This window comes from Pagrus major, chromosome 11, assembly GCF_040436345.1.
Source record: "Pagrus major chromosome 11, Pma_NU_1.0".
Classification (NCBI taxonomy): Eukaryota; Metazoa; Chordata; class Actinopteri; order Spariformes; family Sparidae; genus Pagrus; species Pagrus major.
In genome coordinates this window covers 17,856,216-17,868,710 of record NC_133225.1, presented here as the reverse complement: position 1 = coordinate 17,868,710, position 12,495 = coordinate 17,856,216, and the positions used below count along the sequence as shown (strand labels likewise).

The 12,495-nt window shown below is 43.2% G+C and overlaps 1 protein-coding gene across 1 annotated transcript in view; it reads right to left on the bottom strand.

Moving 5' to 3' along the window:
* ttll7 (tubulin tyrosine ligase-like family, member 7) overlaps positions 1 to 12,495 on the bottom strand; it is a 69,292-nt gene that overhangs the window by 16,392 nt on the left and 40,405 nt on the right. Inside the window, exons 13-16 of the mRNA XM_073476775.1 lie at positions 8,098 to 8,184; positions 5,651 to 5,891; positions 3,245 to 3,540; positions 1,526 to 1,660 (exon numbers count right to left, since the gene is read on the bottom strand). Of these exons, the coding sequence (XP_073332876.1) occupies positions 1,526 to 1,660; positions 3,245 to 3,540; positions 5,651 to 5,891; positions 8,098 to 8,184 (759 nt within the window). The remainder of the gene's footprint in view (positions 1 to 1,525; positions 1,661 to 3,244; positions 3,541 to 5,650; positions 5,892 to 8,097; positions 8,185 to 12,495) is intronic.

The following is a 12,495-nucleotide window of genomic DNA, read 5'->3' as shown; positions in this document are numbered from 1 at the left end:
TGTGATACAGACAACAGCAAGACAGCACGCCTTGTTTCTGTTTGCTGTGCTAACACACTCAGCCTCTTTGCTGAAAGTTAGCGAAGTCAGCTAAACTACTTTTGAACCAGACAGTGCTACAACCTCCTTTAATGCCATCCAGTGGGACTGACTCTTGGGCTGACAGTGCTGTCAGCAGCCAGGGAGGAGAGATGCTACATGGTGCACAGGGATTTTATAACTAAACAAACACTTTTTATTTCTTTGACTGTGGGAATATGATATCAGACGATGAACAGAGGCATTAAATCATGAGTCTTACTGACAAATTAAAATCACTATTGATGCAACTTCTTGTGGGTTTGTCAGACCATCTTGAGTAGCTCACATCTGGTGTTTCAATAGTTGCCTATTCGTCGCTATTAAATGTAGCACTGCAGAGTCAAACCTTACAAAGCTTCCAGCCACCCAGCCACTTCACCCACTGGCTTCTTAAAGTAAAGCAGCCACCTGAGAGAGTGACTTCCACCTTGCACCCACATGTGACCTACATAAACAAAAATAAACAACTTCTATTTTCTTTCTGTATACTTCCCTCGAAGCCTACAGAAAACATTTTTGGTCCATTGAACATGTTGTTTTTGTGGTATTTCTGTCATTAGTCACCCCGGTGAAGACTGGAGTCTGGCCGGCTGCTGTCCTTTCAGCACCGCGGGAGCTGTGGTGCTGAAAGGACAGCTGGTTGTGAGGACAGCGATGGCCGTAACAGAGGTCAGAGTCGGTGCAGATTGGACGGATGGACTCTTTCATAGTACTTTTGTGCCGCTGATGTGTTGCTTCTGGTGTGAATTCAAGGTGAGTCTCTGCCTTTCTTTGTAATATCCACTTCTCTTGTAATTTTAAATTAATAATAATTAATAAATTAAATAAAGATGTTTGGAGAATCGTGAACTAAACCTACATTGCCGAGTTACTGGATGGCCCACAATAAAGTAATACATGTGTTTTTTAGTTGCTAAGAGATGCTAGTTAACTAATGTGCTTTCAACAGAACATGCTATTAACGTAACGTACTATTTTAGAAAAACATACATTTAAGCAATAGCTTTAGCAATCGCACAAACACACATAAAAGCACCAAATGCAAGGGCACAGAGATCTGACCAGAAACAGGAGGCACTGATTAATACAAAGGAGCGGTGGGGAATAGTGCGCAGCTGCAAAATGACCGACAGGTTGTCACTGGGGTCGTTTGAAAGACAATGGGAGCCAAGCCAGAGCGGACAGGCTATTGTAGAGGGAGGTGAGGAGGTCTCTTTTAGTTAGGCTGCAGAGTGACCGCACCTGGCCACAGAGGGGGTTCTGGGAATACAGTGGTTTCTTTTTGTTCATTTCAGTCTTCTTCTTACGTTACTTTGTCACATGTGTACACTGTTTCTGCCTCTGAATCTGAAACATTTTGACACACACAAAAATACACATTGGAGTATTGTAAAAGGTAGCACACACACACACACACACACACACGATAGCAATATGTACCCACCTCATCCAGCACAGACTCAGCTTCTTCCTCCGTTTTACCCGGAAACCTGATCCTCATGGCGGTGAGGGCTGCCAGAGTCTGACGCACCAGCTCAGCCTCCTGCTCTTTACTCCTCAGGTTTATCAGCGGGTCACCCTGCACACGCACACACACGACGATCAAGCCAGAAGAACATTTTTCGTGTGAGAACATTTTATCAAAGTCCTTTTAGGCAAGTTTTGCCATTTAATGTTGGGCTAATGAGACCAGGCCCTAAATGAAATCTAAATGAATTGGGAGAGAGCCATTGACACTTTCAATGGTCACTGGGACATAAAAACTGCATGTTTAGAATCGCCAGTCAAATCTGATTTTTTTTAAAAATGCTTACAAGTTTGGGGATGTTGCCGCATAATAAGGTTTAAGACACTTTCTTTTCACTGGTTATATTTCTACTATGCATTTGCATGGTTGCACGAGACCAACTTTTTTTATAGCTCAATCCAGCTCATCCTGCCTGAGCACATGAACGAATGTGAGTTCAATGTCTAATGTTTGAATCACAAGACCCTTCTGGGTAATCCTGTTCATTAGCGTGACATCATCCTCTTCCATTCTTATCAAAATCAGTTGAAACTGTTGTGAATCTCAACTGTGCACTTACGTCAATACAATTCGATTGGCTGATATATTTCCAGTTTGGGCTGTGCTAAAGCAGATGATTGGCTTTTGAGGGAAAGGGGCGGGATATGTGTCATACACCCTCCATCTCTGGTGTTGTGGAGTTTGGTTTGTCTCCTCTCTTATTCACACATGAGTATTTATTAGCATGTCAAAACAATGTGAGCAGAGTGTAATGTGTTAAGACTGTATTATGTATATTAGTCATTATTATTTCAAATTATCGGGAGCACTTTAAATTGCACAGGCTCATTAATTTATGATCTTGCTGCTACCTCTTATAGTCACAGATCATTATTTTCTTTCCACAGCAGTCCGCCCTGAGCAGTATCAGTAATATGTATCATCTTTGTATAAAAATAACCTCCTGAAAAATGCTACTTTATTATATTCTTTGTGATGCTATATCCAATTTAACATTTTTTGTGCAGGGAAATCAAGTGTGCGAGAAGGTTAAAAAAAGAAGAAATTCTCCTGTCACTTTGAATATATGTGTGTCAGGACACAAGCATATAACCAGTGCACTTGATGGCCTTTATTAGTATAAAAAGATCTATTATCAATGTTAAGAACTATTCTGCTTCATTTCACTTCGTTCCACTGTATCCAAAGGTTACGAGCGTACTTGTTAAGGAGGACGGGGAATGGAGGAGGCAGGCAGAAAGCAACAGATGGCAACATAATAAAAGATCATTGTGGTGGGCTACAGTAGGCCTATACAGTATTGAAGGAGCTGCTTAAGAGATTCCTTGTGGGCCTGAATACAATATATGCCACAGGAGGAGAAAAGCAAAGGGGAAAGGTAAAAGCTACGATGGCAGACAAAGTAAATTTGTACATTTGGTGAGATAGAATTGAAAAGTAATTCTTGATTGTTTACTTCGAACCTAGTTGGAGTAGTGGATCAGCAGAGGATTGCCACGTCGAAAAATGACAGCTTGACTATTTGAAAATAAATTCAGCATACTCTCTCTGTCTCTGTGACTGACATCTTATATAACACACTCTGAATTGTAAAGAGCGGCGCCAAACTTTGTGTGTGTGCATTGAGCATCTTACTATGTGCGAGTGGATGGTCCCCAGGCTGTTGCTGTGAGGCACGCGTTGGGCGGAGCCACTGCGACTCAGCGAGTGAGAGCGCAGCGTGGCGGAGCTCGGCCTGACGAGGGGAGTGGCCATGGGAACTGAGGGAAACGGCCTGGTGGACAACGCCCGCACCTCACTGGGCGATGAGAGGGAGGAGATTGAGCGAGGGCAGGAGATGGAGCGCCTGATTGGACCGGAAAGAGTTGGGGAAGCGGAGGGGGCTGGGCTGGTTTTGAGCGACTTGATTGGAGGTTTCCAGTGAATGCGACCTGTAGAGAAATAGAGGAAAAGATTGAAGGAGAAGGGAGGAGGGTGACACTGACTCACTGTCACACTTCAATTTCTTTTCTTCCGTGATCCTGTCTCAGTGGCCCAGTCACTGTCAAACTCTCCTCTCTGCTTTCCATCCGTTGCCGGGTGGCTTTGGAGATGAAGTGTGGCGTTAAAACTCCCATCGCCTCACTCACGCTCTGGCACAGTGGCACAGTGGCCCAGTGTGTGTATTCTATTAACGGTCGCAGCATGTGTAGTCGAAACCAGAATCTAAACAGTAGTCCTGTCTGGTTTTGGGATGAATTAAAGAGCAGCTCTCTCTCACACACACACACACGTAAATACACCGAAAATGAAGCTGAAAACCCACAGTGACACTCTCCATCACCCTTGACTCTCCTCCAGATTGACTACCAGCCAGTGTATTAGTCTGTTTTCTATTCCTGCACTGTGTCTGTGTGTGTGTCTGACATCAAGTGTGCACACAAGTGATTATATGTGTCAGTCCGTCTGTGAGAGTGTGTGTGTGTGGCTGCTGAACCTTTCGAGGTTTGGACATTGCCAAATGAGAGCATTATGGGGCTTAGTCCGAGCAGCTCTTCGGTGGCTTGGTATGGAGTAGGGCTTGGCAGAGTTGCAGTCTGTCTCTGCACACACGCACACGCACACACACACACACGCACACAGTGTGTCTAAAAGTTGGGCTTTTTCATGGGTTTGTCTCTTATTTTGTGATAAATGGAATGAGCTCATGCAAGGGTCTGCTCTCTACTGAGCAGTAAAAGCGGCAGCCCACAATGCAACCAGGGATTTTTTTCTTTCCAAGGTCGGCAGCTGTGAAGGGTGCCCTCTTTCTCACTTCAGAGAGCTGAAAGTGAGTTGATGTATGTGACTAATTTGTGGGAATGCTTGACACTTATCACTCTCGCTATAAAACAGCGAATATTTAAGCATTAAACTCAAGGTGTTTTCAAGGTAAACAACAAGAAAAGGTCTTTTTCTCTCCCTTTCAATCAAATGCGGCCTTCTCACATTTCTTTCCTCGAGTGCTTTTCAGTGCCTTGACATCTGTGTGTGTGTGTCCAGCTAGTGTGTGAAACTAGGACTCTCCTTTATTCAGGAACTTAGCAACAAAGAGCCACATCCGACGGGTCACAGGCTATGGTCACCCTACTTACACTAGGGCTGCAAAGAACGATATGACATTTACTCTTTTGTCCAACAAACAGTTCACAAACAAAAACTCTTCATCATATTGTCATAAATGACAGAAAAGCAGCAAATCCTTACATTCAAGGAGCAGTATCCAGCATATGTTTGACATTTTTGCTTGAAAAATGACAGAATTGAACTGACATTAATTAATCGACTAGCTGTTACAGCTCTAGCTTACACTAATTAAAATCCAGTGATCTACTATCATTTCATCACATCAATTAGGCACATAAATACTGGCGGGCTGATGAACATCTGTAATGTGGCACCTGGTGCCTCACACTATCACAACCTCGCTGCTGGGAGAGTATGTGTCTGTGCATGCACTGTATGTACTGATCAAAGCAAAACTCTCAGCATTTGTATTTTAAAAAGTGTGTGCGCATGTGCATGTATATGGAAATGTGTTCTGTACCGCTATGAAGACTTTTCAAACTGTATAAATGTAGAAAGTGTACCAGGCTGGAGTGCATGTCATGTGCTTGGAGCATCACAGTATCAATTTCAATTTCCTTATTGCATCATTTTAATCATTCACACTCGCTATCTCTCCTGTCTGCTCTTGTAGTCAGATAAAAATGGAAATGGGGAAGAAAATGCTACCAAGTTTGTTTCAGCAATTGAGACAGCTGCTGTAATAAGATGGAGAGGTCCAGCTAAAAAAGAGAGAAAAAAACAGGGCAGGAAGAAGAGAGAACACACAGACTGAGGAGAAAGCAAACAAAGTCAAGAAAGGCAAAAAGAAAGGAAGGGGAGGAAAGGAAAGGAAAGGAAAGGAAAGGAAAGGAAAGGAAAGGAAAGGAAAGGAAAGGAAAGTCCCTGTCAAACCTCAGCGCTCCAACTCCCTAATAAAGACATACTTGGACACTTTTATATATCCTGCTGCTTTACCTGAGCGCTCAGCCAAGTTCTTCTCCTTGCTCTCCCCAAGGTCGTAGGAAACTTTCTTCTCCCTTTTCTCTCCACCTCTTCCTCCCCCTCCTCTTCCTCCTCCTGCTTTCCTCCTCTCCTCATCTTCTTCATCCGAGGAGGAGCAGGAGTTATCGGCGCTGCTGCCGCTGGTGAAGTCAGCCAGGTAGTCGGGTCGCTGACGTCTTGGTGTCTGACTGCATTCTGGCATGGCGGTCAAGGTCTGGCAGGGACAAAGATAGAGATACAGACACATGTATGCATAATTCTAACACATACTATAATTAATTATATAATAAACAGATTTGTGCAGGTATACACAGATGATATTAAACATATGCTTTTCTCTCCTTCTCCTTTTATCCTCATGGGATCTTCCACTAACCCTAAACCATCCAAAATTACCTCATTTTAGAAAAACGTCCTCCTTCCAAACTCAAACAGCCTCTCACAAGGACATAAGTACAATAATAAACAAACACGCACACAGGCAGGCACGCACACACACACACACAAGCCACTTATACATAAAGACACTGAGATGTTGTCAACCTTCCTCGGCCTCTCCTCACCCTCGGCCCATTACCATCTGTCACTGGGAGACCTGGTGGTGACACAGCTTGCCCACGTGCCCACAAGTTTGTATGTTTGCCTGCAGGCTCATTATGCACAGATACGCAATTAGACATGCACTCCTTTAAAAGTCATGTTGTAACTACGAAGAGGAACACGAGTGGCTTCATACCTTGAACAAATTGGATGTGATTGGATATGTAAAGGTTGAATTCAAAGCAAAAGCTTCTTAAGATATTGAATGTTTTATATATCTGAAGGTTTGGATGATATTCAAAACTTCTAATCTCAGCAAAGTAAAAATGACAGACTCCTGCAAACATGAAGTCATCTGATTCATCAAAATACAAACGCTTTGGCATTTTTTTTTTTAAGGTAAGGGTTCATTAAGTTGAGTGTCTATTTCACATCCTGGAAGGGGACACGCTGAAGCATTAATAAAGCATTTAAACATCTGTTATTCAACGGTTAGCTCGGCCAGCACTGTCAGGCCGCCCGAATTAATAGGCAGGAAGTGATCACAGGGCTTACACAGTCACCGCTGGGTAGCTGTGTGGGTGAGTGATAGAGGAGGATAGAGACAGAGAGAGATTAAATACATGAGAGGGAAATAAAAGAGGAAGATGGGAACATCAGATTGATGGGGAGAGAAATAAAGAGGAGGACAAGGTGAGTCTTGAGTATGGGAGCGGAGAGAGGAGGCATTGAATAGACGGGGCGAACGGAAATGAACACAGAGAGAGGGAGAGAAAAGGACGCTGAACATACGAGTGGAGACAGGAACAGACAGTGGATAAACAGTGGGGAGCAAGGCAAAGAGAGAAGGCCAGACACTGAACAGATGAGGAGAGACAAAGTGAAGAGGGAGTGAGAGAGAGAGAGGTAGGAGTCAAAAGACAGAGGAAGACAATAAAAGAAACAACTAAATAAGAGGAAAAAGAAAGAATGCACTTGCTAGCTCTCCCTCCTTCCCCCCATTTCACCTCCTGCCTTCCTTCCTTTCTACCTCTCCATCTCTATCGCCCTTCCTTCCCTTGAAATCCTGTCTCTAATCCCTTCGCCTCACTTCTCTCTTCTAGCTTTCGCACACTCGTTGGTTCAGTTTCACCAGATGGCTTGTGAGCACTGCACCCCGAGGAGTGAATCTATCCGTCACAGCTCTTTCTTACCCCCCCTGCTCTCAATGTCTCTCTCGGCACACTCAGCCTCGGCAACATCGAAACTGACGGGGCCCAAATTAATTTGGACAACAGTGATTGTGTCTGAACAACTCCTCATTCCGGCTAAGGCCCCTCTAATGCAGCGCTCAACTGCCCTGTCGAGTCCCTAACATACTCTTTGAGTGTTCCAGCCAATTTAGCCCTCGAGTGAGGGATGGATGTAGATGTGTGGGGAGAGAAAAAAAAGGGGATGGGGAGGTGAAGGGAGGGGGGTGAAGCAAGGTGATGGAGGGAGTAATGTGCTGTCGTGGGAAATCGAGGGGGCGTATAGGTGTAGGTGACAGAGAGAAAGAGAGGGAGATCGACAGAAAGAAAGATAGCACGGAGGGAGCGAGAGAGACAGCCTGACAGCTGTCCCCTTGGGGAGTTGGGTCTTTTCTTTGGGTCTTTTTCTGATTCTTTTCTTTCTCGCCCAGCCCCCCCTCCCCCTTTATTTTTCTCAATCACGTCCTGTGTGCTTTCTGTGGGCGTTAGCTCCAGGCATCTGCCTACCTGCCTGTCCCCTCCCTCCCTCTGTCTCTCTCTGACACTCGTCTTTTGGCACTTTCTTTTAGGTCCCTTGAGGCATGTGGCCCTTATTCCACCTCCCCTCTCTTGGTCTCTCCGTCTCCCTACCTCTCTCTCACTCTCACCCACCTTAGGGCCTCGTTGCCTGGAGGACTTGCCCATCAGCTTCTCGTCGTCCAGTTCACATTGCTCCAGCAGATCCAAGATGTCCTCCTCCTATAACACATACCGAAAAACACAAGGTAGATGAGACTAAGCAGAAGGTGGTGATTTTTTTGTTACATATAAGCGTAAGGCTAATAGGGTAGTTAAATCTTGATGATACACTGATAAAAAATAATTAAAATTATTTGATGTTTCTTATGTTTAATTACTTTGAAGTCAAAATAAGGTATGAGAAAATAAGAAAAAGTTGGACTTCACAGGCGTATTATGTGCCTTATCTAGGGGTTAAAAAAAGGCCCTGGCTGAAGAGAGCATTGCAATTTGGCAGCAGTTATAGAGCCTGGATTTGGAAAAGGCAGCGTCACGGCCATCGCCAATATGCTGGGGCCTTGGCCATTTGGCCGTAGCTGAAATGCAGGCAAAGGTGATTAATGTTGCTTCATGTCTGGGACCTAAAAAGCTCCCACTTGCCACTCAAATACAGATGAAAAGTGATTGTTTTCTCTCAGATTAGCCATCAAGCTGCCTTCTGGGGTCCATGAACAGGTCACTTTGCCCCAGGCGCTCTGTGGTATGTGTGTGTGTGTGTGTGTGTGTGTGTGTGTGTGTGTGTGTGTGTGTGTGTGTGTGTGTGTGTGTGTGTGTGCGCATATATGTACAGTGGTATATTTTGTTGTGTGCCTTTTTAGTTTATATATTGTACTTTGTGCTTACAGGATTATGCAAGCATGTTTGTGAGGTTGTGAACTTGTAAATGTGTCAGCATGAACAGCTTGGGATAACCTTCGACAGTTGAGCTAGAGTCAGACATAGAAGTGAAAACTTGTAAATTCTCTACCAAGACCGTATTACTACAATCATTAAAAGAAGGAGAGAAACTTTACAAGCAGAGTTAAAGGTCATATTGGTAACATTTTATAGAGACAAATCATTTCTTAAAAGACTACAGATCTACAGTGTAGAGTGTAGAGTACAGAGTATGTAGAAAGGTGCAGAATAAAAGAATTCTGACAGTTGGTTCCATCTTCTAACAAGGTTTGTCAGCCAGTAGTACAAAGCAGGTGGCATCACGTGGGATATGTGTTTCGTCAGCATCAACTGTCTTGGTAGTTACCAGTTTGAGGCAAAAAAACTTGAGTTATTGCTGATTTGGTAAATTGCTAAAACAAGAGCATCTCAGACAGAGGGGGAATACAGTGCTGCAGCACTGAACAGTCTCAGAAAACGGATGTGTTTTTTGAGCATTAAAGCATGTAAACCTAATCTAGTAGTAAATTATGAACCTGGAAATGAGCATCATGTTTCCTTTAACTATATGTTGAAAATAAGTATGCCAGCTGTTTACTGCAGTAGACTGCAGCTGCTAATATGTCTCAAGAGAACCTCAGTAGGTAAAGGAAAAACAAAAAACAGTTATAAAATACCACATTGTGTGCAGCCACTCATTAAGGTGGGATAAGAGGCTGTAACATATTATGCACTAAATGGATTGTATAAGTGGTCCTGAGAAGGTAAAAATCCAAATCTGTAATTTTCTGTTTATTAAACATGATAATTAAAAGCAGTAAGAAAACAGTACTTTGCCTTGAATAAGAAGGAATTTCCTCCAGTAAAAGTCTGCCGACTCAATAACCTTTCACGAGGTGAAAGCTTCTCCACCCACAGAGTTTTAAAAACCACTGGAGACCCATTACCTTGTTAAATTGCACCCAAGCAGATTACATGGATGTTTTGACATGTTTTACAGCATGGAAGAAAACTGAACTTGACACATATATAGAAAATACAGACAAACTGAAGCTATTTACTTTCTCTTATTTAAAAGTGTTTATAATGTAGCTCCATAGATTGGAGCGAGCTCTTGTTAACCAATCACTGGCTGTGCTGTCATTTACAAGTAATTCCAAACTGGCCGATGTTGTTTAATGATGACTTTACGCATTAAATATTTTATACCCTGTGTGCCTGACAGCCTGCTCAATGTAGCTGATCATTACAGTACCTTACTGCCACCAATGATGTTTTTACATGTCAACTCATTTTGTCCAAACAAAATACTTTTTTTGGCACAAGAGAGTAGACGTGTGTAGTCCTTTCCAGGCATCTTCAGAGCAAGCTGATGTTGTGTTTTTATCCATTTTTGTTGAGAACCCAGTAATTTTTTTTCTATTGCTGGCAGCTTCTACCGTGCCCTTCTCTGACTCCATATTTCTTGGCTGTTTGACAGATGACCCTGTCTCAACCATTTCTGTGGTAATGTAGTCAGAAGACACTTTCCACTGGTTTAGGAATTTATTTCCTCTAATGGTAAAGACAAAAAAAAACATATCCCTGAGCCAGCAGAAAACTTCAGTGAGTTAGGGCACAAGACAAATAAAACCTGGTCAGGACCCTCCTCATTTCCTCTTTCAAATCAAGGAAGATAGTCTTGGTGTAAACAGGATGGACAGCGACACTCCCACTGTTCAGCAGAAAATAGGTTCAACTGTAAGAACTGTAGTTCTGACTCTCATTCCTTTGGTTGTCTGTATGGTGCACATCTGCAGCTCTGAACTGTTGCAGCTGTAACTTTTTTGCCTGTAGGTGGCGATGGTTGGACTGGAGCTGCAGGGGCTCCTGGTTTCAGGCGCTTCCCATCAACGATTAGCTCTGCATGATGTGCAACACAATCAGTAGGCCTTTGGTGTTTTCTTCCTATTTTCCCTTTTTACTGTCTATTACTAGAAGGACATTTGGCGTTGTTGTCACCAAGGGTACCCTGTTAACCATACACTGTAGTGAGCAGTGTCTTCATACAGCAAGAAATATAACTTTTTGAAATATACTCCATTGGAAACTCTGTTCTTTTAAAAGCAGACTCGGACTTCACAAAAAAACATGGGTATTTTTGCAGACTGACTGACTGTGAAGTTCTCACAGACAACACTTTTAGTTTGTGTATTTTTTATTTATATTGGCAGAGCACTTCAGGCCAGCTGAGCATGCATCTGCTCAACAACATCTTTCATTTTTTATTTTCAGTATTCATGTGAGGAAAATGGAGGAATGGGAAAACATCAGCTGAGCTGGCAGAAATCATAGATCGCTAACAACAGCACTAATAGTTTGATGCATACCTGTCAACCTAACAGTAATGGAAGTGGGGAGAAGGGTGATGCAAACCCTGTAGAAACCAGTGTAACTGCAGCTGCCTTGTCTGTAGCACAGAACTGAAGCCAGGAGAGGGTGCACTGCAGTGCATCAGCATGTTATCACTCGAATTACAACACACGTTTTATTTTCTTTGATAGTGTGACAATCCATGACATTTTTCAATTCATGGCCCTGAGAAGCCCACAAAGGCAGCAAACACGAGTCATGTGGGCACGATGTCTGTCAGACCTGACAGATGTTGATGGACTCTGGCAACCAACCCCCGGTCCATTGCAAGGCAAAAAACAGGCAAAGCACATCAGATGGTGAAATAAGATCCCATCAGGGTTAAAGGCCAAAGCAGTACAACTGATACACAGAATTAGAAGCGTTGGGTTATAATAAGATCACACATTTTCATGTTTACGTTCAAACCTTAAAGAGGCTTTTTGTAAGATATGGCCCGAATTTAAGTATAAAACATAAAAAATGAACTCACATTACCCACAGTGTTGATGTTATGTCAAAGACAACTATGTACTGCGTTGCAAATATGTCTACCGAAGTTAACATGCTAACCAGCTAGATCCAGCCTGTCCTGTCTCACAATACCATTTCATGACACAGGAGGCGCTAGTCAGTTAGCCCAATAGTTTCAGAGACTATGCTTTGCTTATGCTAAGACTGGCTGAACTGGGCTCCACCGACTACCATGAGTCCATCCATCATATGAGGTTGCTGTTGCTACCGTTAGGACCACTTAGCTAACAGCAGCTAGCCGTTACAGCCAAAGACAGCTACAGCAAAAAGTACACTAAGCAGCAGCAAGCAGTTAATATAACTACCAATAGATCCCCCTAAATCCTACACACTGGACCTTCAGATGGATAGACACATCCTGGGCAGTTTATACTTTCACAAAGCAAGTACAGCTACACACCAAAGGTCAACTGTGAGACAGCTAATGCTAACATTAGCTACAATAACTTGAACAGGCAACAACAGCATTCAAGCTAATTGCACTATGCAAATACAGCGACAAGGTACAAATCATGCAGCCTACAAATAACCTAAACTCTCTCCACCTTCAACGTGTGCAGTCATGGACAATGACACAGCAAAAGCAAAGCTGAGGAGCACAAACAAAGCCATCTGAAGTCTGTCAAGAAAAGTAACTCAAGTCACGTTTCATTCTTGACAGCAGATAGGCCTAAATATACTCAAATTCAA